Raw genomic sequence first — 26,415 nt, 5'->3', positions numbered from 1 at the left:
TGTTAGTATCATAGAAGCGAAGATAGAGAAGATTATTAAACCCCTAGTTGTTAAACTCGACTTGGTCTCTGTAGAAGTATAAAGACTAGGAGGTCTCCTGGATGCCCATATAATTTCGACTGGAAAATCTAGGGTTGCAGAGAAGGATTCCGTAATCAATAATGACTTAAGTGCACCTGCCCCCCCTCCAATAGTTCGACCAAAAACACAGGCAATAGCAGCACCAGTCAATATGGCTGGGCCGATAGAAGCAAAGAAAAGTCGTTTTATTAACCTCCCCCTTGAATATGCACCCTATGTGGTTGTTATAACAAACGTACCATCTTTTGAATATTCGACCCAGTCCCAACAGGAATCACATGAATCCCTCAAAAATAAAACTGTTTCCTGGCTGCACAACCAATGTGGCTTTCCAATTACCTATTCTGACCAAATTTTAACCACCAGAAGGGTAAATTGGATTGGTAATTCCAAAAAGAATTGCAGGGGCGATTGTGTTATTGTTAATTTTAGACACCCTCAACATGTTGCAACTGTCCTGTTAAGAGCAGCCTCCTTATCTTGTGATGAGAATGGTGTAAATGCCAGCCCGCTTGGCTTCTTCTATAGCCATCTTATCAAAGCTCCACCTGTTAACACCAGAAGCAGACCTTTGATCCCTATAAAACGCCCAGTTTTTAGGTCTCGTAGAGAGACCTATTACGGTGAACACAAAAACTTTAACTAAAGCGGATTTCCACGAGTGCATGAGTTCTCGTGACCGCGCTTTTATCCGAGCCGCCTGCCTCCGAGAGCTTCAAATTAAAGCCATCTGTTGCTTCCCCAGCGCACTCGGCCTCAATTCTCCTCCCCCTAATTAACACACACTTCTTTCACGGCGGCCGTGCTTCGAAGGGATCCGCTCCGCCCCCTGCTGCAATCACTTTCCCTCCACGTTCCCTCTTCTTCATTCCTCTCCCCGTCTCCCTCGTGACACCTCTTTGCCCACTTCTTGTTTTTAAGGACTTGTTCTTTTCTTTCGCAAAAATCAGGATATCTCCTTTTGCTACAAACAGCCATGAATTCGCTGAGATATCATTTATGAGGCAACCACGATGCATCAGACAATACCCATGTGACTCTCGGACAGAAAAAGCAACTCGGTAAAGACGACAATCATACCAAAAAAAACAAAAAAAAGTCTTTCAACCCCCAAAGCATATTTTAAAGAAATGTGCGCGCCAGCAGCAGGAGGCACCAGCAATCTGGCTATTGTATAATGCTTACACGACAAAACGGGGGATTTTATTGAAATTGTTCTTCTTTCTGAAAGGCTCTGGCAACAAGATAGCATAAACGTGTCGGTCTCCACCTCAGGATGCAATGTTCAAGGTTAAAAGGCCTGTTGTGCGCTGACCTCATCCCGTTCCCACTCCGGCTCCCCAGGGGTGATTCATGTGGCCTTCTTTTATGAAACATTATAGCGCTGCTGTCTCTGTGGCTTTCAGGTTCCGTCTCCCGCGTGGACAGCCCCGCCCCTCCCCCCTCACCAAGGGCACAATGAACCGGAAGGGCAAGCTTGTATAGAGAGGCAAGACCACTGCCTTACAAACGGGCTAGTAATGCAGCCCTTGTTAGTTTTATATTTATTTTTTTAATATATTTTATGGTGTTTTACAGCAAATCTTGGCTCCTCTGCTGGGGGCGGTGTTCCATCTCCAGCCCTCACCCTCACCCACCCTTACACCCCCTCACCCTCACCCCAACATCCTCACACACCCTCACCCCCTCACAACCCTCTCACCCTCACCCATCCTCACCCTCACACCCCCTCACCCTCACACACCCATACCTTCACACCCTCACCTTTAGTCACCCTCACCCGCACACCCCCCTCACCCTCACACACCCTCACACGCCCTCACACCCCCTCACTCACCCTCATACCCCCTCACACCCCCTCATACCCCCTCACACCCCCTCACTCATCCCCTCACCCCCTCATCACCCTCACACCCCCTCACTCACCCTCACACCCCCTCACCCACCCTCACACACCCTCACACACCTTCACACCCCCTCACCCTCACACCCCCCTCACCCTCACACCCCCTCACCCCTCACCCTCACACCCACCCTCACTCACCCTCACGACCCTCTCACCCTCACACACCCTCACTCACCCTCACACACCCTCACACCCCTCACTCACCCTCACCCACCCTCACACACCTTCACACCCCCTCACACACCCACTCACCCTCACACACCCTCGCCCACACACCCCCTCGCCCTCACCCCCCCCTCACCCTCACACCCCCTCACCCCCTCACACCCCCTCACCCTCAAACCCTCACCCACCCTCACTTACCCTCACGACCCTCTCACCCTCACACCCCCTAACCCTCACACACCCTCACTCACCCTCACACACCCTCACCAGCATAGCATAACAAAACCTAGCATAGCATAGCAAAACATAGCATAGCATAACAAAAAAAGCATAGGATAGCAAAACCAAACCTAGCATAACAAAACAAGAAATAGCATAGCAAAACACAACAAAGCATAGCATAACAAAACATAACAAAGCATAGCAAAACAAAACATAGCATAACAATACACAACAAAACATATCATAAGATAAAACATAGCATAACAAAACAAAGCATTGCATAACAAAACATAGCAAAACACAAAGCATAGTATAACAAAACACAGCATACATAACAAAACATAGCATAACAAAGCATATCAAAACATACCATAACTTAGCATAACATAACAAAACACAACATAGCATAGCATAACAAAACAAAGCTTAGCATAGCATAACAAAACATAGCATAGCATAACAAAACATAGCATAGCAAAACAAAGCATAGCATAATAAAACACAACAAAACATTGCATAGCATAACAAAACATAGCATAGCATAACATAGCATAACATAGTATAGCATAACACAACAAAACAGCATAGCTTAACAAAACATAACAAAACATAGCATGGTTTAACAAAACATAACAAAACATATAATAGCATAGCAAAACACAGCATAGCATACCAAACACAGCAAAACATAGCATAGCAAAACAAAGCATAGCATAATAAAAAAACAACATAGCATAGCATAACAAAACATAGCATAACAAAGCATAGCAGAGCAAAACATAGCATAACAAAGCATAGCATAACAAAGCATAGCCTAGCAAAACACAACAAAACATAGCATAGCATAACAAAACACAACATAGCATAGCATAACAAAACAAAGCATAGGATAGCAAAACTAAACATAGCATAGCATAACAAAACAAAGCATAGGATAGCAAAACAAAATCTAGCATAACAAAACATAGCATAACAAAATACAACAAAACAGCATAGCTTAACAAAACAAAACTTTGCATGGCTGAACAAAACATAACAACACATAATAGCATAGCAAAACACAGCATAGCATACCAACACAACAAAACATATAGCATAGCATAGCATAGCAAAACAAAGCATAGCATAATAAAACACAACACAATATAGCATAGCATAACAAAGCAGAGCAGAGCAAAACATAGCATAGCATAACAAAACATAGCATAGCATAGCATAACAAAACAGCATAGCATAGCATAACAAAACAAAACATAGGATAGCAAAACAAAACATAGCATAGCATACAGCATCACTCAGCACCACCACAGCATCACTCAGTGGCACCACAACATCACTGATCTCCACCACAGCATCAATCTGTGCAACCATTCAACAACTGGTTCAAATATGTTATCTCAATGTTTCAAGCTTTATTACAAATGTAACAAAAATATGTTAATATTTGACATATGTTCTTGGATTTTCGTCACAATAAAATACACTGAACATAATCTTCACAAATGTTATTTACAAAAGTTTAAGCTTTTGCCATTATAAATTACAATAACTTTTATTTAAGTATTAATTATTAAAAAAATTAAAAACCACTGTTATTTGTAATATCAATACATGTAAGTCACGTACATACAACACATATTGCATTACAAATGCTATAGGTGTCACATTTGCGAAAGTTATAACTATTGGCATGGTAAATGACAAAGCTATTAATTTAGCTATTTTCAAAAACAAAACCTAAATAAAAAAAATTGTCATTTACAATACCAATAGCTCAAACTTTCCTAATACGAGACCTATTGCATTGCAAATGCTTGTTGAGGTTCCAACCCAAAATCGATATCAAGCCTTAAGTTCCCTGTATACTAATGATTGATTTCCCCAGGCTTTGTCCTTTGTGTGAGACCCCAAATAGCCATGTGATTGAATCTTGTGAAAAGTGTATAGATTCTGTGCCAACCCTGATGGCCGATTCAAATTTAAATCTGATAAATGACAATGCGGATATATTAAATGGAAACCCCAATACGGGAGGTGGCCTGAAGGAAATCATTAATCCCGTTGGTAACAGTATAAGTGGCATCGAAGGTATTACAATTGTCAGCTGGAAAATTGCCGGATGGAAATGTAAGGGGAATGTCTTGGGGTGGAAGAACTTTATTGACACATATGATATTTTTTGTTTCCAGGAAACCTGGTGTAGGGAAGATATTAATTATGTTTGTATCCTATAACCTGTTGGCGCAAGGGTCTACTTCATGGAGAGCTAAAGGTGGGCTTTTGATATTAGTTTCAATTAAACGGCCCATTATAGTAAATTATATTTAACTGTGGGTGCCCATGCACAGATTCTCTGGCTTTTCGAGGGTCATGGATGCAATATCCTACTAGTAAACTTCTACAATAATGTTTTCGACAATTCTAGGATGACTGTTATTAATGACTTGGCTAGCACCATTGATAATTTGAATACAGAAACTAATATTACTTTTTGATTTTATTTGGGTGGGAAATTTTAATATTTCGTTATGTGAATTGTTTAGCCTAAAAGTCTGTGGAGTTATAAACAACGCTGGTTCAGATGATCTGCACTTCAAACACAACAACTACAACTATGGAGAGTCATTACATAAATTTATGGAGTGTTATGATCTGGAAATCTTGGATTTCGCCAAAAATTATAATGGTCAAACCATCCCTACTTTTAAGAATCGGCAGACTAGCTTAGTCATTGATCATGTGATTGTTTCTTCTAATACTACCCCATATTGTAATACTACCCCAAATTGAGCTTCCCCCAGGATAGAAGTCCGCTCTTTAAGTGACCATAATTGTATTATCTTCAAATGTACTTTCTGAGGTGGAAGCCTTGTTGGAGCAGGAACAATAGTTTCTAATGTGGAGCCACACAGACCAAACGGAGTAAGACTAAGATGGATAGGGGGATATTAATTAATCTATTGATGCCAGGTTCACTAGAACCAAGAGCGTACAGCGTAGAAACTGACCGGGCTGGTTCGACCATACTTGTACCACCCTATTAACCAAGTTAAAATATGCCCTTGCCAAAAAGCCTAGGGATACTAACCTAATCTCTGCATTAAGATTAGAGTACAAGCAAGCTCTGAAACGGAGGAAGGGTGAGCTGCAGCAGCAGGCCTCGGACCTCCTTAACCAAGCCGCTGAACTTTCTAATAATACGTTATTTTGGGCCACCATAAACTCCCCTTTCCTTAAAGAGGAAAATATTCCAGAGTTAACCTCTAATGTCCCTAGTGATGGATGGGTCTCACATTTTTCTGAAATTTTGAACTCTGCTAGTTGTGTAGATACCTTGCCAAGGAGGTGGCCTGTTCTACCACTGGATAATACTGTTAGCGAGGTAGAGCTCGGCATACATTCCAGTAAGGGGGGAAAAGCCCAGGGACCTGATGTGGTACCTAACAACGTTTATAAAGCAGCCCCTGATATGTGGAGTCCCCTTTTGACTATCGTATTTAATGCATCAGTCTGCACTGAGGCCCCTGAAACCTGGGGGGAATCAATCATAATCCCGATATACAAAAAGGGCAGCAGGTCCGATGTAAAAAATTATCATCCCATCTCCCTTCTAGACTCCTCAGTTAAGATCATGAGTAGAGTTATGTTGGTTAGACTAGAATAGTGGGTGGAGAAAGAGGACATTTTGGCCGCTAGCCAGTATGGTTTCAGGAAGGGCCGGGGTACACTCGACCAGTGTATAAACCTCGATTTATTGATTGGCAAATACACAGAAGCTAAATATGGCTCTTTATATCTCTGCTTCGCAGATCTAAGTTGCGCTTTTGATATGGTTGGCCATTCCCTATTATGGCCAACCCTGTTACAGCTAGGACCGCCAGAGGGTATAATCTTTTTCCTTGCCAGGCTGTACAAAACGTTACGAACATGTGTGCGCTATGGCACTAAAGGCGAATGTACCCCTAAATTCAGTGTTAAACGAGGAATAAGACAGGGTTGTGTATTGGTCCCCCTACTTTTTATTTTATTTATTAATGAAATCGACGTTATTTGAAAAAATGTAACTGCTGATGCCCCCATGATCAATGGTGTTTCTGTTCCGGTGTTATATGCTGATGACGTCGTTTTGCTCTCTAGAACTCCCCTTGGACTTCAATGTTTGATTGATAGATTTTCCATCTTTATTAAAGATAGAAAGCTGATGATCAATAAGGGGAAAACGTACACCATGACTTGTGGGTCAAAAAGCAAACTTTCTAATGCCTTTTTTATTGACTGTGAAAATGTGCAACAAGTTGATAAATTTTGCTATCTCGGGATTACCTTCTCTAAAGATAGAAAATGGAACAGTGAGTTTAATAATATCCGTAATAAAATGGCCAAAAATGCCCATGGTGTTTTTAGATTCGCGGCGAAAGTTGGGGACAGACGAACTAGAGATATGCTTCTGATCTACCAAGCAAGATGTGTTACAACGGCATTATATGGGGCAGGTGTCTGGGGCCATAGCTGTGACCACAACCTGCAGTTGGAGGAAAATAAGTTTTTAAAGAAGCTCTTGTGTTTACCCAATAGTGCCCCCACTGAGCTGATCCACCGAGAATTGGATATTAACTTCCTAATTAATCTGTTATCCTTAAGGCCTCTTATGATATGGCGTTCCATTTTGCTCCAGGATGAAAAGTTTTTTAACAGATCTATAATCGAGGATTGTTTACTATTGGATAAATATCAGAAAATTCCTTGGTTGAAATACGTTGTAGACTGTTTTTCTAAAATATTTAACCTAAACGTGACCCAAGTGCCGCATCTCTGATACCCAAGGCTGAGATGAAAACTAAATTTTTAGCTTTCAGAGCAAGGAAGCGGGCATTAGCTAACGGTTCTATGTCCACTGTCATGTTCTACAGTAGCTATAACACTATTAAAGTTTTCCCTTTTTATCTAGTTATGGTGACTAGGCCATCCCACAAGTTTGTGCTAACCAGACTGAGATTTGGAGTTGCACATCATTTGGTGGCCCTACCGAACCTTAAGAAACACCCGATAGGGCCATGTTTATGTGATGGCGTATCCACACAGAGCACCTTGAACTTTTTATTATTCTGCAAACTGTACATGAATTTCCGTATTGCATATTTGAAACCTAGGTTTGTTAAATATGGTGTACGTACAGTTAACCAGGCATTGAACTTAATAATTCATTTGAACTCTGTCGATATTTGTTTTTATACTGCTACATTTTTAAATCAGGCTATTAAGGCTCGGAAAAGCATGTCATTTTAAGTATTTATGTTTGCATTTTTTCTTCTCTTCTGTATTCTGTAAAATTGTTATTCCATTTGTTTTATCTTGTGCTTTTATGGTCATTTTATATGTACCGAATAAAGCTTCATGAATTGAATTGAAATTGAATAAAAGATAGATTGGGTTAGTGAGAGAGCATGCAGAACAGTAAGGTAGCTATGCTCTTTATAAGTGCCTGTAAGATAAGAAGCAAATATGCGGTTAAATACTTAAGCAAGAATTCAAAAGAACCAAAGCTAGATCCAAATAAAATCCATGATGCTATATCTGTCCGAGAATGTTAGGTGAGTGTGGAGAGCAGACGTCCAGTCTACTCTCCACACTCACCTCAAGTGAGTGTGGAGAGTAGAGTGTAGAGAGCTACACCTCAAGTCACTAGGTATCTCCTTGCTGACACTGTGATCCTGAGCTTCTCACTCTGTGATCTATGTTATGCCTAGTCATTCATATCATAAGAGCATAGTAACTATGCTACCAGTGGCCACATGAAATCAGAGCTCTGTAACTTGAGGTAGCTCTGCTCGCTGAGGGGTCCGAAGCCTGAGCTTGTGTTATTTGTTTTATCGAAGGGATAACTCTGCCATGTGAGGACTGCATACGTGTAACTCCTGAGAGCCGGTTTTGCTGTCTCAAATCAAAGCATTCATGTTCTGTGTTGTGTGAGGTATCGCTCTGCTGTGTTGAGGCCTGAACCAGTGTGACTCTGAAACCTGAGCTGTAGCGCCGCTGTGTAAACGCTAACACCTACAAGGTCAATGTAACCTGCAGGATAGTTCTGCACTATCTGTTTAACGTAAGGAAATTGTCTGAGCATATGACTTTGTTAGCTGAGTGATATTTCAATTGTGTAACGATTCAGTGTTCATCTGTGTCTCTCAAGAGAGCACCATGTTGTCTAGATCCATACACAGTTGGTCACAGTCCGTTACCTTAGATAGCTATGCTATCTGAGGCTTTTAATCGTCAGTTGATTATCACCTGAAGGTTGACTCGCTTCTCTGAATTTTTAAATCTGTTTAATCTGACATGTCTCTGCTGGCTACTGCCAAAGCCTTTATGTTGCCTCTCCTAAGGTAACATTTCTGCCGTGCTTTGCAAAGCAACCGCTTGCAAAAGCCAATGCCCTTGCATTTTACATGAAGGATGGCTTTGAGACCCTGAGGTTTTTGAAGCCATAGATAATGGCCCTACTATCCTAAAGTGAAAGTCTGTAAGATTCAAGTAGCTTAAGAGATGGGTCACCTCTCAAAGGTTTGAGTCCGTGAGCGCTGCCACCTGGGGATAGGTCTGCTGTTTCGTACCAGAGTTTCTGTACTGTGTCTCCTGAGGGATTGTACTGCTGTTGAAAACCAAAACCAGTGTTACTTTATAACATGTAAGGAGTCTCTGCCTTCACCATCTGCGTGGATATATTGGAGGGGGGGGGGGGGGGTGTTCAAGGCAAGACCCTTTCAAAAATTGGTCTCCCAACAATCCTGTGTTCACTTTCTGTTTCTCTTGGACTCCTGCCTTCTTCCTCTGATTTATGAATTTGATGCTTTTCAGGAGTAGACTGGTGTGTTGTATGAATGGGTTGTGCGTGTGCTAGTGGCGCACTTTCATGTTTCAGTTTTTTAAATGACTGTTTCTTTCTGTAATTTAAAACTCCTTACTTGTCCCCGAGAATACTGCTTCCTGGATCTCCCATCCCTCTGGTCTATACATGGCTCTGGGTCACTATTAGCTGCCAATTCATCGCCTTTACACCAGCCTGTGGTATCTTGTTAAACTCTGCAGCTACATAGAATGCAATGTTGACGAATGCTGACCATACAGGACAGCCTTCATTGCGAATCAGAGCTTGGCAGGCTTTCTTCTTCTTCTTCTTCTTCTTTTTTTTTTTTTAAATAACTTTTACTGATATCTTTTTGTTTTCGTTCTAACGAAATATCTTTAACTCCCCACACATACCTGTGAAAACCTCCTCATGAAGTTTCATACTAAGCTCTACAGTTCCAGTAATCATTGCCACTGTCGCAGCCACTGAAACATTCATTGCGAATCGCTGCATTGAGGTGCACGTTTTCATGCCGCACTTAACGAAGAATGACTAGTTCCATGTTGTCCTGCTTACATTCAATCCTGATCTTCTGGCCTGATCTTGTATGTGCGACATTCTGTCACTCAGGAGTGGTAGGGTGAATGTTAAAAGGAGAGTGACAGCATTGTAATTAAGGCGCATGCACAATATTGCACTGTGCACAAGATGCTCAGCAGGCAGCCTCTAGAGCTAATGAATATATTCCCTACCAGGCAAAAGCATAAAGGCAGTTCAGCTAGACAGTCATCTCTCGAATGAGCAAGAATTTAACAGCTGTTTTGTGCTATCAGGAATTGAAAAAACCGACTTCTTCAAAATTTAATGGCATATTACTGCCAGTGGGAACAAGTGAAAGCCCAGAAGCTTCCCAGAAAGCTTTTCAGCTGAACCAGTCAAGAATGGCTAACAGTTCAAAATCCTGGTCAACCGCCCCAAACCCCTCTAAGAAAATGCTACAAAATATGTTAACCATTCAGCAAAGACCTCATAACAAAGTTATCAACGTTTGATCAAATCCGCACTTAAGCAAGTACCATGTGATTCAGATTGGTTGATATGGCAATACACAATATTATTAAATTGGGGCAGAATTATTCGTGATAGTCTGTTTGAAAAACACAGAAGACGCTTACCTTAGTTCCTTTTACCTTCCAAGCATTTGTCCATTAATGTTAAATGGACCCTGTGACCAAATAGGGCTTTGTTGGTTTACCCTCAGTTGGTAAAGATTAATTTGGAAAAATTGCTAACCACAGTAGAAATGGAAGAAAGTAAAGGACTTCTTACTTTTTTTGAAAAAACAAATGACTAACGAGCCACGAATTATATCCTTTGAGTTTTCATGTGGTGTTTTTCGCTTCTAGTGCTAGCAAGGTGAATACATGTACAATGTCGTGTATATTTTGAAACAATGATTTTAAATTTCACAACTCATTTGAGTAACTACCTGTATATAGATCTAGTTCCTAAATAATGTCACTGTTCAGTAAGGTACAAAGCACCGAAACAGCAAGGTGTTTCAGAGGAAGAGACCTTCCTTGTACATTTTACGGCCAAGGAGGTTAAGTTCATCTTGTAGCCAAGGCAATATCCAACATTAGATCAACAAAATAGAGTTGCCAGTACTGATATACATAATTTCAAACAATCACTAACCACCACAGACCTGAACAAAAGATCAGAAATGGGAAAGTACTATTTAATAGTATATTTATTCAAAAAAGTTTTTTAAAACATATATCTGTTTTAAATTCTTTAATGCACAGACAAAAAATTTTTTTTACAAAAACACGTGAAACATGAGGATATTGATCAAACATTCAACCATTCCTTCTATATTCATGCATATCACAGGCAATCAACATGTATACATACTTGGGGAAAGAAAGAGAAATAAAGAGACGAAGTTCAGAACAAATACCAATGTCTACAAATATTTAAAAAAACTTTTAAACCATATATTTTGGGAGTACATTCTTATATTTCTGCGGAAGCATTTCAAGTTGGAAATTGATGTTATAAAGTAATGTACAGCAATAAGCTCGAGGCACAAAAAATAGTAGCCTAGAGCTTTTGTAGACAGGTAAGGGAGAGCCTACGCGTTTCGAATCCCACTGAGATCGTAGGGGATTCTCTTCAGGGCCTTGAGAGTTCCTGTGAAGGATAGAAGTGAAGAAAAGAAACAGCCATGAGTGGGGCAGGGATAATATCAAGTGTTTAAATAGTTATCATGAAAAACATGTACCACATCAAGAGGGCTGCCTAGCGATACAAAACGACCAGTGATTCAGACGGTATTATACAGGACTCAACATTTTACATCCATGCTAAGAGTTCTTGAGAATAATCCCTTCATGAAGTTGGAAATTTAGGGACGTGCTGCTAACAATTGCTGGACTGGCAAAAAGTAAATTAGAACGTGGGATCAATTATCCAATAGCTGTTGGAATACTTACCTTTACTCTAATGAAAGGACAAAGTCCGTGTGATAATTGTCCACGCGTTGTGCCACTGCGCTATAGCACCCAAACACTACCTAAAATTGAAGGAAATTGGTTTAGACTCATGGTCGAATCCGCGAAATTTCCTATCCAAGGAGGAGAACGCTATATGGGAGTGGGGTCATGTACACTTACCCTTAGGCTATATTTCCTTAGTTTGAAGGCTTCTATACGTGCTGACTGTCAATATGAGGAGGAATACACAGAGATCTCATAATCGATAATTCGGAAAAAGGAGGGTGATTTTCGTTTTTAACTCCTGGGTTGCAGGAAACAAAAGAAGAGAGAGAACAAGGCGTCAGCAAGACACACTTTAAAAAAGCCAATTTAGGCAGGGTGGTTCAAGTCTAAAACAACAGTTCTTACCAAATAGGTGTGTTGTTTTATTCCTTAAAAAGTTTGGTATTTAGCTGCCGTGCTAAGGACTCAATCTTCATGATTGTCTAAAGGAAAACGAAGAAATACACATAAGTGTTGCTGAACAACAGAGTAAATAATACCGAATATCGCATGAGTTCACAAAACTAACCTGGGCAATGCAGCGAATTACAGCGTGCCCGTTTTGTATGGTGAGGGGGGTCTATATCATCAACACTCCTGGTGTGCAATTTGTTTAACTAGTGCAACAAAGAAACACTAAGGTCAGAGTCAGCGGCTTTCAAACAGAACGGCTAAAAATAAATAAATAAAGCCGCGAGCAGCGGGAGAACGCTTACGTGACTGTTAAATTGCCAGCACTGTTATTCAATACAGGCCGCTATCGGTGTCCTTTTCTGCTGAAGTGGAAGGCGGCTACAGTGCGAGAAACACCCATAAAGTTAAGCGCTGAGGAAAACGCTCAGGGGGCATAGTTAACGATTAAACGAGGGATGGCATACTTACTACAGAATCGAGGCAGCCGTACCTCAAGGTGGCGTCTAAGTCAGCACTAGTCCCTTCGCGCATGGGTAGAGCAGCGCATAATTAAGATCTGAGCTTTTTAAAGGGAAAGTGTTGATGGAGTAACACCCACAGTGGGCGTGGCACATCATAGAAACAGTAGCTAAAGAAAGCGGGACGCGTGAATGAAGGCAGTGAGCCCCGTCCTATAGATTCTAATGGTGTTCACGGGGGGGCGTCAAGGGGGGCGTGGATTGCCATAAGGACATTTGGAAAATACAAGCACAGTCTATTTGAAAACAGCAAAGAATGTATGCAGGATGGGGGAACAAATTATTCGTATCTCAAGCGTGGGCAAGCATAATAGCAGTTGGCATCAGTGTTCCCTCTAACCCGCGCGGCTGGGCGCCCGCGCAGCTTTAAGGCACCGAGCGCGCAGTGCCTCTTGTGAAGCGCGCTCACGTTCTGGCCGCCGCCCGCTTTCAGAACGCGAGCGGCGAAAAACGGCAATTTACTGGTTGCCTGAGGCCTTACAAATGCCCTCATTCAGTCCACAGCCTCTCTCTATTCAGAAAAGCCACGCATCAATTCCAAAAGCATTACGTGTGCTTTACACGTCATGCTTTTGGACTTGCTGCATTTCTTTTTTAAATAGAGCGCAGCTGGGTGCTGATTGCGGGCCGTTGTGAAAGTATTGCTGTTAAATGCAGCACATGAGTGCTGCATTTAACAGCAATACTTTCACAACGGCCCGCAATCAGCACCCAGCTGCGCTCTATTTAAAAAAGAAATGCAGCAAGTCCAAAAGCATGACGTGTAAAGCACACGTAATGCTTTTGGAATTGATGCGTGGCTTATGCAGCACATGAGTGCTGCATTTAACAGCAATACTTTCACAACGGCCCGCAATCAGCACCCAGCTGCGCTCTATTTAAAAAAGAAATGCAGCAAGTCCAAAAGCATGACGTGTAAAGCACACGTAATGCTTTTGGAATTGATGCGTGGCTTTTCTGAATAGAGAGAGGCTGCGGACTGATTGAGGGCATTTGTAAATTAGGGGGCACTTGAGGGCAGCAAGGCCCGGTTCACCAGCCTGGAGCATCGGGGAGAGAGGGGCTGAGGACCCCCGGTACCGCAGCTGTGTTGAAGAGATGCATGGAGCAGTAACGCTACAGCCCCCACACACATAAACACACCCTACGGCTGGACGGGCTCCAGCTGCAGCCCAAACCCCCTTCTGACCACCCACACCCTTCCAAACTCAGGGACACAGGAGCAGCCTTGTCACACCAACTGGAACACGCAGGAACAACCCCGCCCTACGGTGCCACCCGTCGTCACACCTGGGAACTGTTTGGATTGACACGCAAAACAAAGTGAAACAAGGCATGATGTGTAGGAATCTGCAGCCTGCCATCAGACGTCGGCGAGCATCCAGTACGGTTACAACAAGCGTATAAATATGAAAGCCCACACATGAGACTTCGAGGAGTTTGCAGAGAAGGACAACCATTGCACAAGATCTAGGATGACTCCTGTCTAAATCTCCAAACAGGTCCAGCAATACATCGAACAACATGTGTACAGGACAGGTGATGCCAGGCCTTTCCTCGCACTTTGGAACGTGGCGCTTCAGCAACCATGAAGAAGTTAGAGACTTCTAGGCAGTACCAATTTACAAACCTAGCGTGCACAGACAGGAGTGCAACATTTTAATCTATGCTAGATGAACACTTCTGAGTTCCCATGCTACCATTTTGTTTGCTGGAGGCTTTTCTCCAAAAGGGGATTGGGCATTGGGGAAGGCAAAATAACTCAGTTTTCTGCTGCAGCACACTAGCACCAAGCACGTTTTCACATCATGACCAGCCCAAAGCGGTCCCAGACTGATAGAGCAGTTGCAAGTGTTGCACAGGCTATTAGTGCAGATGTATCTTCCAAAGCCCGCTCCGATGATTTTTATGAGACGTTTCAGGTCACAGAATGGCACTTTTAGAGTCTTCAGCAATGTCTCCTGTTGGGCCGCCATGTAGTGAAAGTTCCCATCATATTTTTGCCACCCCCGGTGTGCCTAAGAAGGGAGTTCGGGCCAGGATTGCTGACTGGCCACCTCGAAATAAGTAAATGCAAGCCGTAAGGCAGTCATTTGCAGAAATTTCTTTGTCATCCCCATGAAGGCTAAGAATCGTTCTGCCGTTAGACATGTTACCAAATTACATTGGCAGAGAAGCTGTCCTTTCAAATTGAATTACTATCGGCAGTTTCCCTTTATGTGAAACATTTTATTTGTACTGTATTGTTTTCTCTTGAAAAGTATTTCATCTCTTGGTATCAGAGTACTTAAGGAACATGTTTTATATTTATTTGTAAAAGACAGTATATCCCATTAACAAATTCTAGAGGCAAAGCTCATCATACTCAAAGATAGCGGTATTTGTCATACTCCAAGTAATTCTAGTAATTATTTTGAAAGAAGATGCAGCAGTTATTATCAAAAATGTAACAAAAGTAGTCCAGGGTGAAACTTTATTGAGACCAGCCAAAATGTCTGAAGTTTTTTCATCCAACATTGTGCAACATTTACTAAAGTTTTCAAAATGTCATATTATTCAAGTTTAGGTAAGTTATGCATGCAGGGAGAAATCACTTGCGCTGTGCTCGCTGGTCTCTCACATAATTTTTTTATGCTAGTAAGCCCTCGAGTGAAAAAGTAATGAGAGATACTTAGGAGTATATTTATGAAGGGGTTTTGGGTCTTGTTTGCACCACTCAACATGGAGAAAAGAAATGCAGCAAGTTTTTATATAGCGCGAACTCAACCGAAAAAGTATTGCAGCGCTTTACATGATTTATTATTCTATATTTTTTTGTCTGCATGGGGAGATTAATTGATTTGCCCAGAATCACAGGATTTTAGGCGGACCTGAGACTAAAAACCCATCTCCAAAATCGAAAGCTCGAGCATTAGCCACAACCCCAACCCCAACCACAAGAGCGGAAGCATTTTCATTAATATATACAACTTGATTCAAAAAACAATTATTGATAAAGCCAATTGTCTTGGCCAGGGCTCGAGACGGGGTACCACGCGGGTGGACGGCATCCCCCCACTTATTTTGCCGGGAGCTCGATAACTGGAGCAAATGGAGCCACACATTCACTCTTTGGCCTCTCTGGGGTGAGATCGGAGCCCATTCAGAACGCTGCTCACGCGCTGGCTTCTCTGATGCAATTGCATCCAAGGGGTGAGTGAGCGGAGGCAATGACAGAAGCAGCAAAATATCAGTAGGGTGGCACACTGTATGATGCACTCATTTTTAGCTTAATTGCTTTGAAGCCACACACTTAATTGCATTGGTTACGCCCCTTTGAAAGATCCCCGAGTATTTTCATCCCACTCAAAGCCCTGGTCTACAAGCGCGGTCAGGTTCTTGGCGCACATAGCCTTGGCTGCAGCGCACAGAGACCTTACTCTGCCGCACACAGAGGAAAATAATTAGAGGGAACATTGGTTGGCATGCTCACAGTTTGAAGATTTCACTCAATTCGTTCAAGCCAGACACTGCTGTGTCGAATTTGACAATAAGCAGTGCCTCTCTCTTAGACAATTTGAGATTCCAGTCACCTCCGCGTGGATCTTTTTCAACTTTTGATATTACTGTCCAACGAAGGTCTCCAATTTGGTGTTGCATCCGCGTCCAATGATTTAACTAAAGGCGCATTTTCTACTTTTCTTTTTAATCGGGACTTATGTTGGCTGATTCGCTGGCGCACTTCTCGGTTGGTTTTACCTATATAGAGGCTATTGCAAGGACACTTTATGCCGTATACCACGAATTTGGATTTACAGTTACTGAAAGCATTGTGCTTCCAAGCAACTCCATTGTGTTGAAATAGCGACCCTTTCAATGTAGACTCGCAACATAGACAAGTACCACATCTGTGGTGACCTGTAATTGGGGGCATCCCCATTAGGTGGCTCAGTGTAGGTTGTGTTTTTGTTGGCATAGCCGCTCTTATCACATAATTTGCCACACTGTTTTTCTTTTTAAAGGCGAACAATGGAGGTTGTTTTAGACTAGCATCTAGATTTTTCACCAAATGCCAATTTTGTGTAATGACACGTTTGAGTTGATTGGCATTTGGGCAAAATGTAGTAACACACACTTGGCGCTGTAGCTTAGATTTCTCTTTCTGCTCAAGGAGTGTCTCTCTGGGGGTGTACTTGGCCCTCTTCATGCAAGTTTTTACCAGTTTTTTTGGATACCCCCGGTCACATAATTTGGATATCAAGTTGCCTGCATGGTACTGGTAGTCTTCATTGTATGTGCTGTTTCTGCGTACCCGCAGAAACTGACCATACGGTAGGTTCTCCCGGAGACTCCTCGGGTGATTACTGTCAAACAGTAAAGCTTTGTTGCGGTCCGTGGGTTTTATAAACAGTGTGGTGGCTAGTGAATCTTCTTTGGGGAATACCTCAACATCCAAAAATGCAATCCGGGTGATGGAATGTGCCATGCTAAACTGTATATCTGGTGTTCTTGCATTCAGCCACTGGTGGAACAGGGACAAGTTGTTACTGTCACCTGTCCACACCATGAACACGTCGTCGATGAAGCGGAGCCATATACCTATATACTGACTGAATGGATTATTATTGTGTTTGTAGGTATCTTCATACAATGACATAAAAAGTACAGCCAGCTCCGGTGCAAAAGGGCAGCCCATTGCCACCCCTTTGACTTGATAGTAAAACTCATTATTGAAAGAAAAGTAGTTCTTTCTTAATGCAAATGATGCAAGGTCCACAAGGAACTTGGTGGGGACACGCATCTGTCTCGGTCTTGAATCTAGAAACAATGTGAGTACTGCCACCGCTTCGTCCTGCGGGATCTGAGTATATAGGGACGTCACATCAAGGGTAACTAATGTGTCCGTCCCTTCATGAAAGTTGACATTTTCCAATTTGTTGATAAAGTCGGTGGTATCCTGTAAATAGGAGACCACCTGACTCATGAACTCTTTTAGGAAGCAGTCCACATATTTCGCAATCGGTTCAAGCAGCGAACCGCATCCTGCCACAATGGGTCTGCCAGGCGGATGATTTTGGTTTTTGTGGAGCTTGGGTAGTATATAGAATAAGGGTGTTTTGGGGTGTTTAATCTGCAGGTATTCCACTTCCTTTGGTCCAACAAACCCTTGTTCAAAGCCTTCTTGGATTATGGCAAAGAGCTCATTTTGAAGTTCCTGGGTAGGATCTTTCCCTATTTTGCGATAACAGCTGGGGTCCTCTAACTGTCTCATAACCTCGGCGGTGTAGTCGTTGACATCCCACACGACTATAGCACCGCCTTTGTCGGCTTGCTTAATTATCACCGAATCGTCATTTCCAACATTAGCACAACAAAACACTTACATTCTTTGTTTTTGATACTTCACATGGTGAAAGGCCCAAGAGGATAACACTCCTCCTGAAGTGTTACTTTTTTACGGACTTGCACTCTATTTCTCAACCACATCCACACTGGTTTTAAAATTGCTTGACTAGGTTAAGCATGCATATGTTGGAAGCAGAGAATTAACCCTCATAGCTTTAGGATTTAAACTGACCTATTCATCATAGAAAATTAAAGTTCTTGGGACTCTCTCCTCTATGTATGTTGAATCAACCAAAGGGCTCTGGTGCCAGGATAATACCTTGTGCTGAGTTTGAGGGCATGTTTGTGGCTCAACTCAAGAAAGCATTTTTTAGACATGTTATTGATAAGGAGTACACAATACCTGATGTAAATCTCCTGTGCTCTTATTAGTAATGAATGGCTAATTTTATTTTCCATGACGATTCAGAAACCCTGTGAAATATTTGGTAATGTTCCAATTGTTATGTCCTGAAGGGCTAAATGAAACTTGTTAATTATCGTGCTAAAAACCCATTTGTGCTTTTGCATATATTGATCGAAAGGAAAACCTACTTTCACCTTAAGTTCCTGAGCCTCTGTTGCACAAACATCCCTTCAGTAGTGGGTGCATATGGAAGGATGCGTTAAGCATTTGTTGTACACACTTAATCAGCAAATGAACTCACATCAATTTTGTTTGTATGAAAATATTGTTAAGTTATTTTATTTCTAGAGCCAAGCCTGGCACAGGTAAGTGAAATAAATGCTTTGCAAAATATTATGCAGTGTTTACAAGTGAATGTGAGTTCAAATGCAGTTGTTTGAAATACAAGTAAGTCAAGGTATTGACATTACTGTACGGATTACTTTTTGTAACTTTCTAAATTACTTTTTAAATTACTTTTTCTACTCAGTGTGATATGCCTAGCTATCACACAGGGACATTTCCTAGAGAAAAGGTAAGTAAAATCAGTTTTGCACAATTGTAATTTTTCCTCCAGAAAGAGGCTGCAGGCTTTTCTGGGAGATTAGAAGCAGGTACGAGATCACCAGATCTCGGTCAGAATCGCCAGAGAGACCTCCTTGTTATGTTGGGGCACTCTAACTCGGGCCGTGGGCGACCGGTGCAGAGTGGTACAGACTCGCGGATTTGGCTGGAGTTGGAGTCTCTGGGTGAAAAAATCTGGTGTTCACAGGAGACAACGTCTTTTCTTTGGAAGGCAGGGCGGGTCCTCCGGGTTCTTGAGGTTTCTGGCTGCAGGACACACCGGAGTTTTGCTTCTGCAGGTTTGATGTGGGGGCTGGCCAGAAGGGCTGGGGCCAAATTAGTGGGCGTCCTCCTCCTCTTAGCTTTGGCACGGCTGTTCGGTCCTTCTTCCTCTTTTTCTTCTTTTTCTTCTTGGTCATTGCTTGTCTAAGGAGGCACAGTTTAGGGGTGCCCCTAGATACTAGATTTAGGGGTGTTACTGGTAAGTAAAAGGTTGGGACCTGTGGGTACCTTCCTTGGGGTTTGTACACCCCCTATTATGCCATCCTCCAGGGGAGGGGGGCATATGCCTCACTCTGGTTGCCTGGGTCCCCCTCATCTGCAAGATGGTGTGGACTGGGAGTTGTGATTCACCTCGCCTCCCCACCTGAGGGGCGGGGTTAACAAAGGTGGGCACACCTCTCTTACTCACTTTGTTTTCCCGCCGGTTCTCGTGCCCAAAATGGGGGTCAGAACTAGTGGGGCAAGTTGCTGGGAGCAGCAACAGGCCTGGGGAAGCTCAAACAGGCGGTAAGCCTTTGCAGCTTCCCCTTTGCGGACCATGCCCATCCTGGGGGATGATCCTGGGCACCTCAACCCATGAAGTGCATTGTTTCAGGCCCCCAAGAGCAGCAGACTCTCGACCCAGGGGTCCAGAAACATGTCTGGTTGTGGCAGCTGGGGAGCAGCCACTCAGCTTGAACACTACTGTTAGGCCATTTTTCAGGGGGCATCTCTTAGATGCTCTCTGTGTACATTTTTAATTAAACCCATACTGGCATCAGTGTGGGTTTAATGTGCTGAGAAACTTGATACAAAACTTCAGTTTTCAGTAAAGCCATTATGGTACTGTGGAGATTGTAATGACAAACTCCCAGCACCATATACTCTTAATGGCATTACTGTACTTACAATGTCTTAAGAATTGTGGGATACAGGGCTCATGCACCTGTACCCTCAACACCAGCTAGAGGGGTAGCTTATCTATGCCAGTGGGTTGTAGGCATGGCACACAGGGATGTGCGCCATTTCAACCCTACGCTTTGTTCTGCGCCAAAACACACCGCCTGCAAAGGCAGTGTGGGAGTGTAAAGGTACAGGGTCTGTAAGGGTGGTACAATAAGTGCTGGAACCGTTAGAGGCCTTCCCTTGTCACGGTGCTCTGGGTACCTGTGGTACCATTTACCATGGCTGACCTGTGGCCAGAGAGTGCTAATTGGGTTTTGTCTTCAATGCAGTTTTAGGGGAAGAACATATGCCCTGGGTACCTGATTGGCAGGTGCCTAGGGCACACTCAGTCAAAGTACATCAGCAGTTCAGAAAAAAGTGGGGGGCAACCATGCTAAAAGAGGGCACTTTCTTACAGTATACATGGATCTCCCACCCCTAATCCTGGCTGAAATCTAACTGGTAGCTCAGAGCAAAGCATTGGTAGCCTTCTTCAATTAGATGAACATCTTCTTAGACATGTGGCAGCATGGAGCAAGTAGCCTCTCCACAGCCCTAGATTTGAACTTTTTCACTGCCCTCTCCACTACTCTGAGTTACAATGAAGGCATAGTTATGTGTATATAAACGAATGGAGCTATGATGTTATTGCCCAGGAAACACAATGGGCTGTATAGATATTGTCTGATGTGAGCTGTTTTTAGGAGTGCTCAGCAAAGGCATTATAAGCTTGCGAAAACTGTGCTACTGGAGTTAAACATATTTCTGCCACCTGTGATCCTGATAAGCAATCCAAACATAATGCCAAAGTCAAAGAATTGTGTTCTTAAGAGGAGGTCCTCTATTAGACATGCTCTGCTCTGCTGCTTTGGAGCCACCTTGGACACCTAAAGAATGCATCTTTGAAAAATTACCTTAACCCCTTCGATGCTCATGACGAGCTCAGCTCTTCATGAGGTACACCTCTCGTGTGCTCATGACGAGCTGAGCTCGTCATGAACAATGGGAATCAAGCACTTTCAGCACTGAAGGAGAATTCCAATAGCAACGATGGTGTTAAATTATCCCAGCCTTTCTAACGTGTGTAGTGGCTGTTCTGATAGGATGCTGGTTTGAACAGACCTCTATTGGATACAACTGCCCTTGTGAGGAAAGTGAGGTGATAAACTTGAAGTGGCAAAAAAGTAACTAGAAGCTTGCTGATAGGGGAGGAGGAAAGGACAAGCTAAGAGAGAATTATCAAAGTGAGCTGGCCCTGATCATTCCCATGTATTATCTGCAATAAAAAAGTAGCGGGAACATCAAGAACTTCCATGCCTCTGGGTAAGTATGTTATGTACTATGATATAAGCAATGCATGCAACAATAGCCTATTTGTGTAAGTCATAAATATTTTCTTCATCAAACGAAACAAGCCGTTACACTCTACTCATATTCAGTGTTTGGAAAATATTATTTGAAATTCGAATTTGGGAAAAATGAAGACAGGTTTCTTCCTCCATCAAATGTCATGGACAAAACAACCGTTGGCAAAGGCAAAAGGTCTCGCCTTTGGGACCTATTGGCTTTGCCATTACTTTTTTGCCAATGCTGTTTAGGATTAGCTAAATTTTAAAAAAGAACCTAAAAGGCATTGTTAGTAACCGCATCATTCTGCAGGTGCGCAAACGCCTCGCCACACATGCACGCCCCTACAGAATGACAAAGGTTCCATTTGTTTTTCCCTTTTTTATATTGACCAGTTTTAGATGGCGGGTGCATTTTAGATCGGTAAGGGAAATTATAGGTGCGCAAAAGTGCTTTTGTTTGAAGCAGAGTACCCGTCAGCAAATGACAGCTACCAGGCCCTCAAAATACAGGCACTTTCAAAAATTGTAAATTTGCACAAGGCTGGGGGTGCAATGAAGGAACGGATGGAAGGAAGCAACAGTTACAAAGGGGTTCATATAACAGTACAGCCAGGTTTGGGTAGGAGTTTAATAGAAACACAAAAGGTAAAGAGAAACACCGAATGCAGGGAGTGAAGCATATGGGAGAGCAGGACACGAGGGAGAGGCCAGTGGTGTGGGGAAAAGTAGGACAGGGCATGAGCAACACTTATTACAGATGATGCATGTTTGAGAAAAGCTCTCCAGGGTAGTGAGTTCGGAAATATGTACTCCCACGGAGTGCTTAGCCAGAAAGAAAAATGTTATTCATAAAAACAGGCAGTAGAAGAATGCAAGTGAGCCGCTCAAAAGGTTGGTTATAAATGGTATGCTCCAGGAGAGGGTCAAACACACGCTGGAGAGAGAAGGAACACCATCTTCGTTTTATTTAGACTGATTGAAGTGAGAGAGTGAAAATATTGAAAATAAACATGCGTCAAGTTTGACATTAAAAACTGTCACATCTGCATGAATTGTGCACATATTTATGTACAGTGTATATAAGAAGTGTTCACAAAGGGCATACATGAAATGGGTAAATGGCTTGATTTATTGTTTTTAAACTCCTCTAACATATTCTGACATAGTCAAAAATGCCAGGGATGAAACTTCTGGATTTTTAGTAAAGCTTACCTTTTTTCATTCATTTTCCTCACAGGCAAAGAGGAAGAAAGTGAGGAATCCATGAATTCAGGATCAGTTTCAGTGACACTGGATATGCAAAGTGTGACTGACCCGGAAAAAACACCATCTCCCTCTCCATTAATCCTATCTACCAGCCCGGAAGAACTCAACAATAATGCAACGGAAGAGGTATTACCCCTTTGAATAGTTATGACCTCTATAAAATGTGCATGGAGACTGTCAAAGGTGTACAAGTGTTTCCTCAGGTCACTAGGATATTTTGATACATTTATGTTTGTGGTACTTTTTGTACACCTTTCAGTACAAATTGTTTTGTCAAACATCAGTGTTATCATTTAGGATGTATTGTTGGCTTGAGTCTTTTTCTCATCCGTAAAATGCAGAAGTGCCAAAATGTCTCTTTGTCCACAATATGTTCTTCAAACCCACAGTAAGTGTAAAATGTTGAATGTATGAAAGGCAACATTAGATATTTGCTTATTTAGGCTAAAACTATTGGCAATACATTGAGAGTTGCATTTGCTTTTCTAATTCATGCATTGTGTTTAATGTCTGCCACAAAATGTGTCAGAGGCACAAGTCAGTGCTCCAGTCATATTTCACACAATTGTGCTTTCATTGGTACGAAAGAAGTTCAAAATGAGAACGATTGGTGATTGCTGCCTTAGTTGTTGCTGACCACATATAATTTTACATCTGTTAGTTCAAAGGCATTTTGGCACACCTTTTTATATTTGTTGTCATCAAAGGGAAAGTGCACACTTCTGAGACCCATGAAGAAGAGCCATGGATGAGAAACAAGTGATTGTGTCTCCATGTTCCCTTCTGATTTGGTTGTCTAGAGCACATTTCTAATGCATTTGAATGACTTTTAACCTGCATGGCAAACTAATTGTGAACGGTGTTTGCTAGGAAACTTCGTGGCAGCATGGCTTCCTCATTCATCTTTCTTCTTTAATGTTCACATTGTACATGGTGTTGTATGTTGTGGTCATCTTGTCTTTCTTCCTTAATTTGCACTTTTAGACCGTTGTAAACTTCCCATCCCTCCAAATCAAATCCCTGAAAGATTTCCCCAGCCCCATGTTTCTTATTGCACCTCCTTTAAAGACTTCTTTTTTATGATGAATTAGGTTCATGTAGATGTAGGTTGTTGTGAGTCAGGCAACTCTGGCAGAGAAGCTCTTATGTGCAGGGCTTATTAGTACATGACTGGACCCTCACCCGAACTTCAGAAAGCAGCAGACATACAACAGTTGTTTTTATAAAGATAGGTTGTTTATTATGTACAGGCAGCACACAAACTATGTATATCAGAATGATGGAAATAATTATTATAATCCCTGCAGCAAGGATACATTATAAGAATCATCAGAAAATCCCAAAACAATTTGTATCGCACTCTACCTAACATCTGTCTAAATTATTTTCAGCTTTACATTTAGAAAGCTCCCTGACCTGCAGTCAGATATCAGCTCTCTGGCACTTCTCCCAGAAAGCCATTTTTGTGTCTGTCCCTACCAAATTCTTAGGTCTCTTTATACCTTTCTCCTCAATGGTTCTTCGTGTAGATGGGGCAAGGGGTTGCTTCGTAGTCTCTTGTATCTGCATCATTGTATGAACAAGGTCTTAGTTAGAGACCTATCCAAAAGGCAAGCAACTCTATCAAATTTATGCTTCCTTCTATATTGGCTCTGCGTTGAACAACCTTGTAAAGTTGATTTGGACTATTTGTTTTCTAGTCCCTATGCCTTTGAGGTACACACTAAAGAGCTGATGCACTCATATTTGTCATGCAGTTTGGCCCAATTTGTATGTAAATGCACAGGTCCTCTGAAAAGCCCTCCCACATACATTGACTGTTCACCTCTGTTACCTAGGATTAACCCCAAGTTTGCTCAATAAGATGTGTACAGCATCTCCTATATCAGTCTACTTGATCTGAAGCAGTGCAATTGAAGCAGACAATTCTGATGGTAAACGTGTATCATGTACTCCCTTTGTCCATCCTAAATTGACAGGTTGGGTTGGAACACACCAAGTGCGGAAAGTGCAGAGCTACTAAGTGCCTGTTACCAATCTGTACAACAGGGCAAAATAAGGTGGTAAATGGTGCCTCTGTCATATCAGATGAATGGATAACCTTCATTAAACTACTAAGATTAATAGGGTATGTTGATTGACAATAAGAGTTCAGAAAGTTTCCTGAGTGTGGTATCAATGTTCCTCAGAGAGGAAGAAGATTTACCTTGAGTGCCATGTAAGAAAGCAATTCTTTTAAAGAACCGGGGCACCTGAATGCTGCCATGGCAAGAAGACATGCAGGCTATCTTGAGTAGGAGCGATTTTGAACAAAGCACTGAGTTATGAATAAGAAATCAGAACATAGACAAAGTTCCCTTAATAACCATCTACAGTACTACATCAGATAGTCCTCGTTCAAAATGAATTTCTCTGTAACATTGCATTTGTATACTTGACGACTTAATTATTAATTGCATTGTGCTAAGGTTATTGGCAATTCTTGTCTTTTATTGTAAGTTGGTGTGTTTAGTAATATGCCTATATATTATAACAACTATTCCTCTTGTCCTGGTGCTGTTCCTTCAAAATATTTTGCATTGCCTTAAACTCAATAATTTGATTGTACCAGGATAATTTGCTGGCCTTGGTTGTACCTAAATTGCAGAAGAAAACTGTGAGGTTTGCCTATAGAAAAATACCTGGGAAGTCCTAAGAGGAATCTGTTGCAGCCAGAATAGAAAAGCCGATCCGAAAGTGTTTCAGATCTGTAGGGGTTGAGTTAGATAGGTGCTGCTAAATGAGGTGGTAGATAAGATAGGTTAATGGCAAAATATGGTTTTGCTTTCAACTAGATATTCGAGGGACATGTTTTGATTGTAGATGTGATCAAAATATACATTTGGTGACATATTCACATATTAAGGTTTTGATACATAAATATTTGTGAAAAATTCTGTCTGTAATACTGATGAGTTGTGTTTAGCAGTATTGTTAGACCTGGCATCCTTGAACTGGTGTTCCCCCTAACTTTTTGTTTTCAGACCACCTGTTCTTGTTGACGTCTTGTTTTGCTGGCCTTGGACTCTGCTTACTTTACATCTGCTATCCAGTGCTAAAGTGCTCCTTCTCTAAAATGTGGTAACATTGGCTCATACCCAATTGGCATCTTTAATTTACTTGTAAGCCCCTAGTAAGGTGGCACTAACCTGTGCTCAAGGCCCGTAAATTAAATGCTACTAGTGGGCCTTCAACACTGATTGTGCCACCCACTTAAGTAGCACCCTCAAGATGTCTCAGGCCTTCCATTGAAGAGCCTGTGGGTTCAGTTTTAAACTGCTATTTTGACCTGGCAAAGTAAAACCTTTGCCAGTCCCAGACCTTACTTTCTAATACATATGTCACCCCTAAGGCATGTCATAGACAGGCCAAGGGAAGGGTGCAGTGTATTTAAAAAGTAGGACATATATGTTTAGGTTTTACATGTCCTGGTAGTGAAAAACACTTGAATATGTTTTTCACTACTGCAGGGCACACCCCTCCAATAGGATAACATTGGGATTACTTTATTACATTTTAGACTTGTAA

At 42.0% G+C, this 26,415-nt stretch overlaps 1 protein-coding gene across 30 annotated transcripts in view; it reads left to right on the top strand.

The window, feature by feature from the left end:
- Window positions 1-26,415, top strand: part of PPFIBP1 (PPFIB scaffold protein 1) — a 1,004,279-nt gene that overhangs the window by 347,912 nt on the left and 629,952 nt on the right. For all 30 annotated transcript variants that reach the window (XM_086920149.1, XM_086920163.1, XM_086920158.1 and 27 more), the window contains one exon: window positions 22,820-22,974. In XM_086920149.1, coding sequence (XP_086776275.1) covers window positions 22,820-22,974 — 155 coding nt within the window. The remainder of the gene's footprint in view (window positions 1-22,819; window positions 22,975-26,415) is intronic.

Source organism: Lissotriton vulgaris, chromosome 1_1, assembly GCF_964263255.1.
Source record: "Lissotriton vulgaris chromosome 1_1, aLisVul1.2, whole genome shotgun sequence".
Classification (NCBI taxonomy): domain Eukaryota; kingdom Metazoa; phylum Chordata; class Amphibia; order Caudata; family Salamandridae; genus Lissotriton; species Lissotriton vulgaris.
This window is presented reverse-complemented; position numbering and strand designations above follow the sequence as displayed.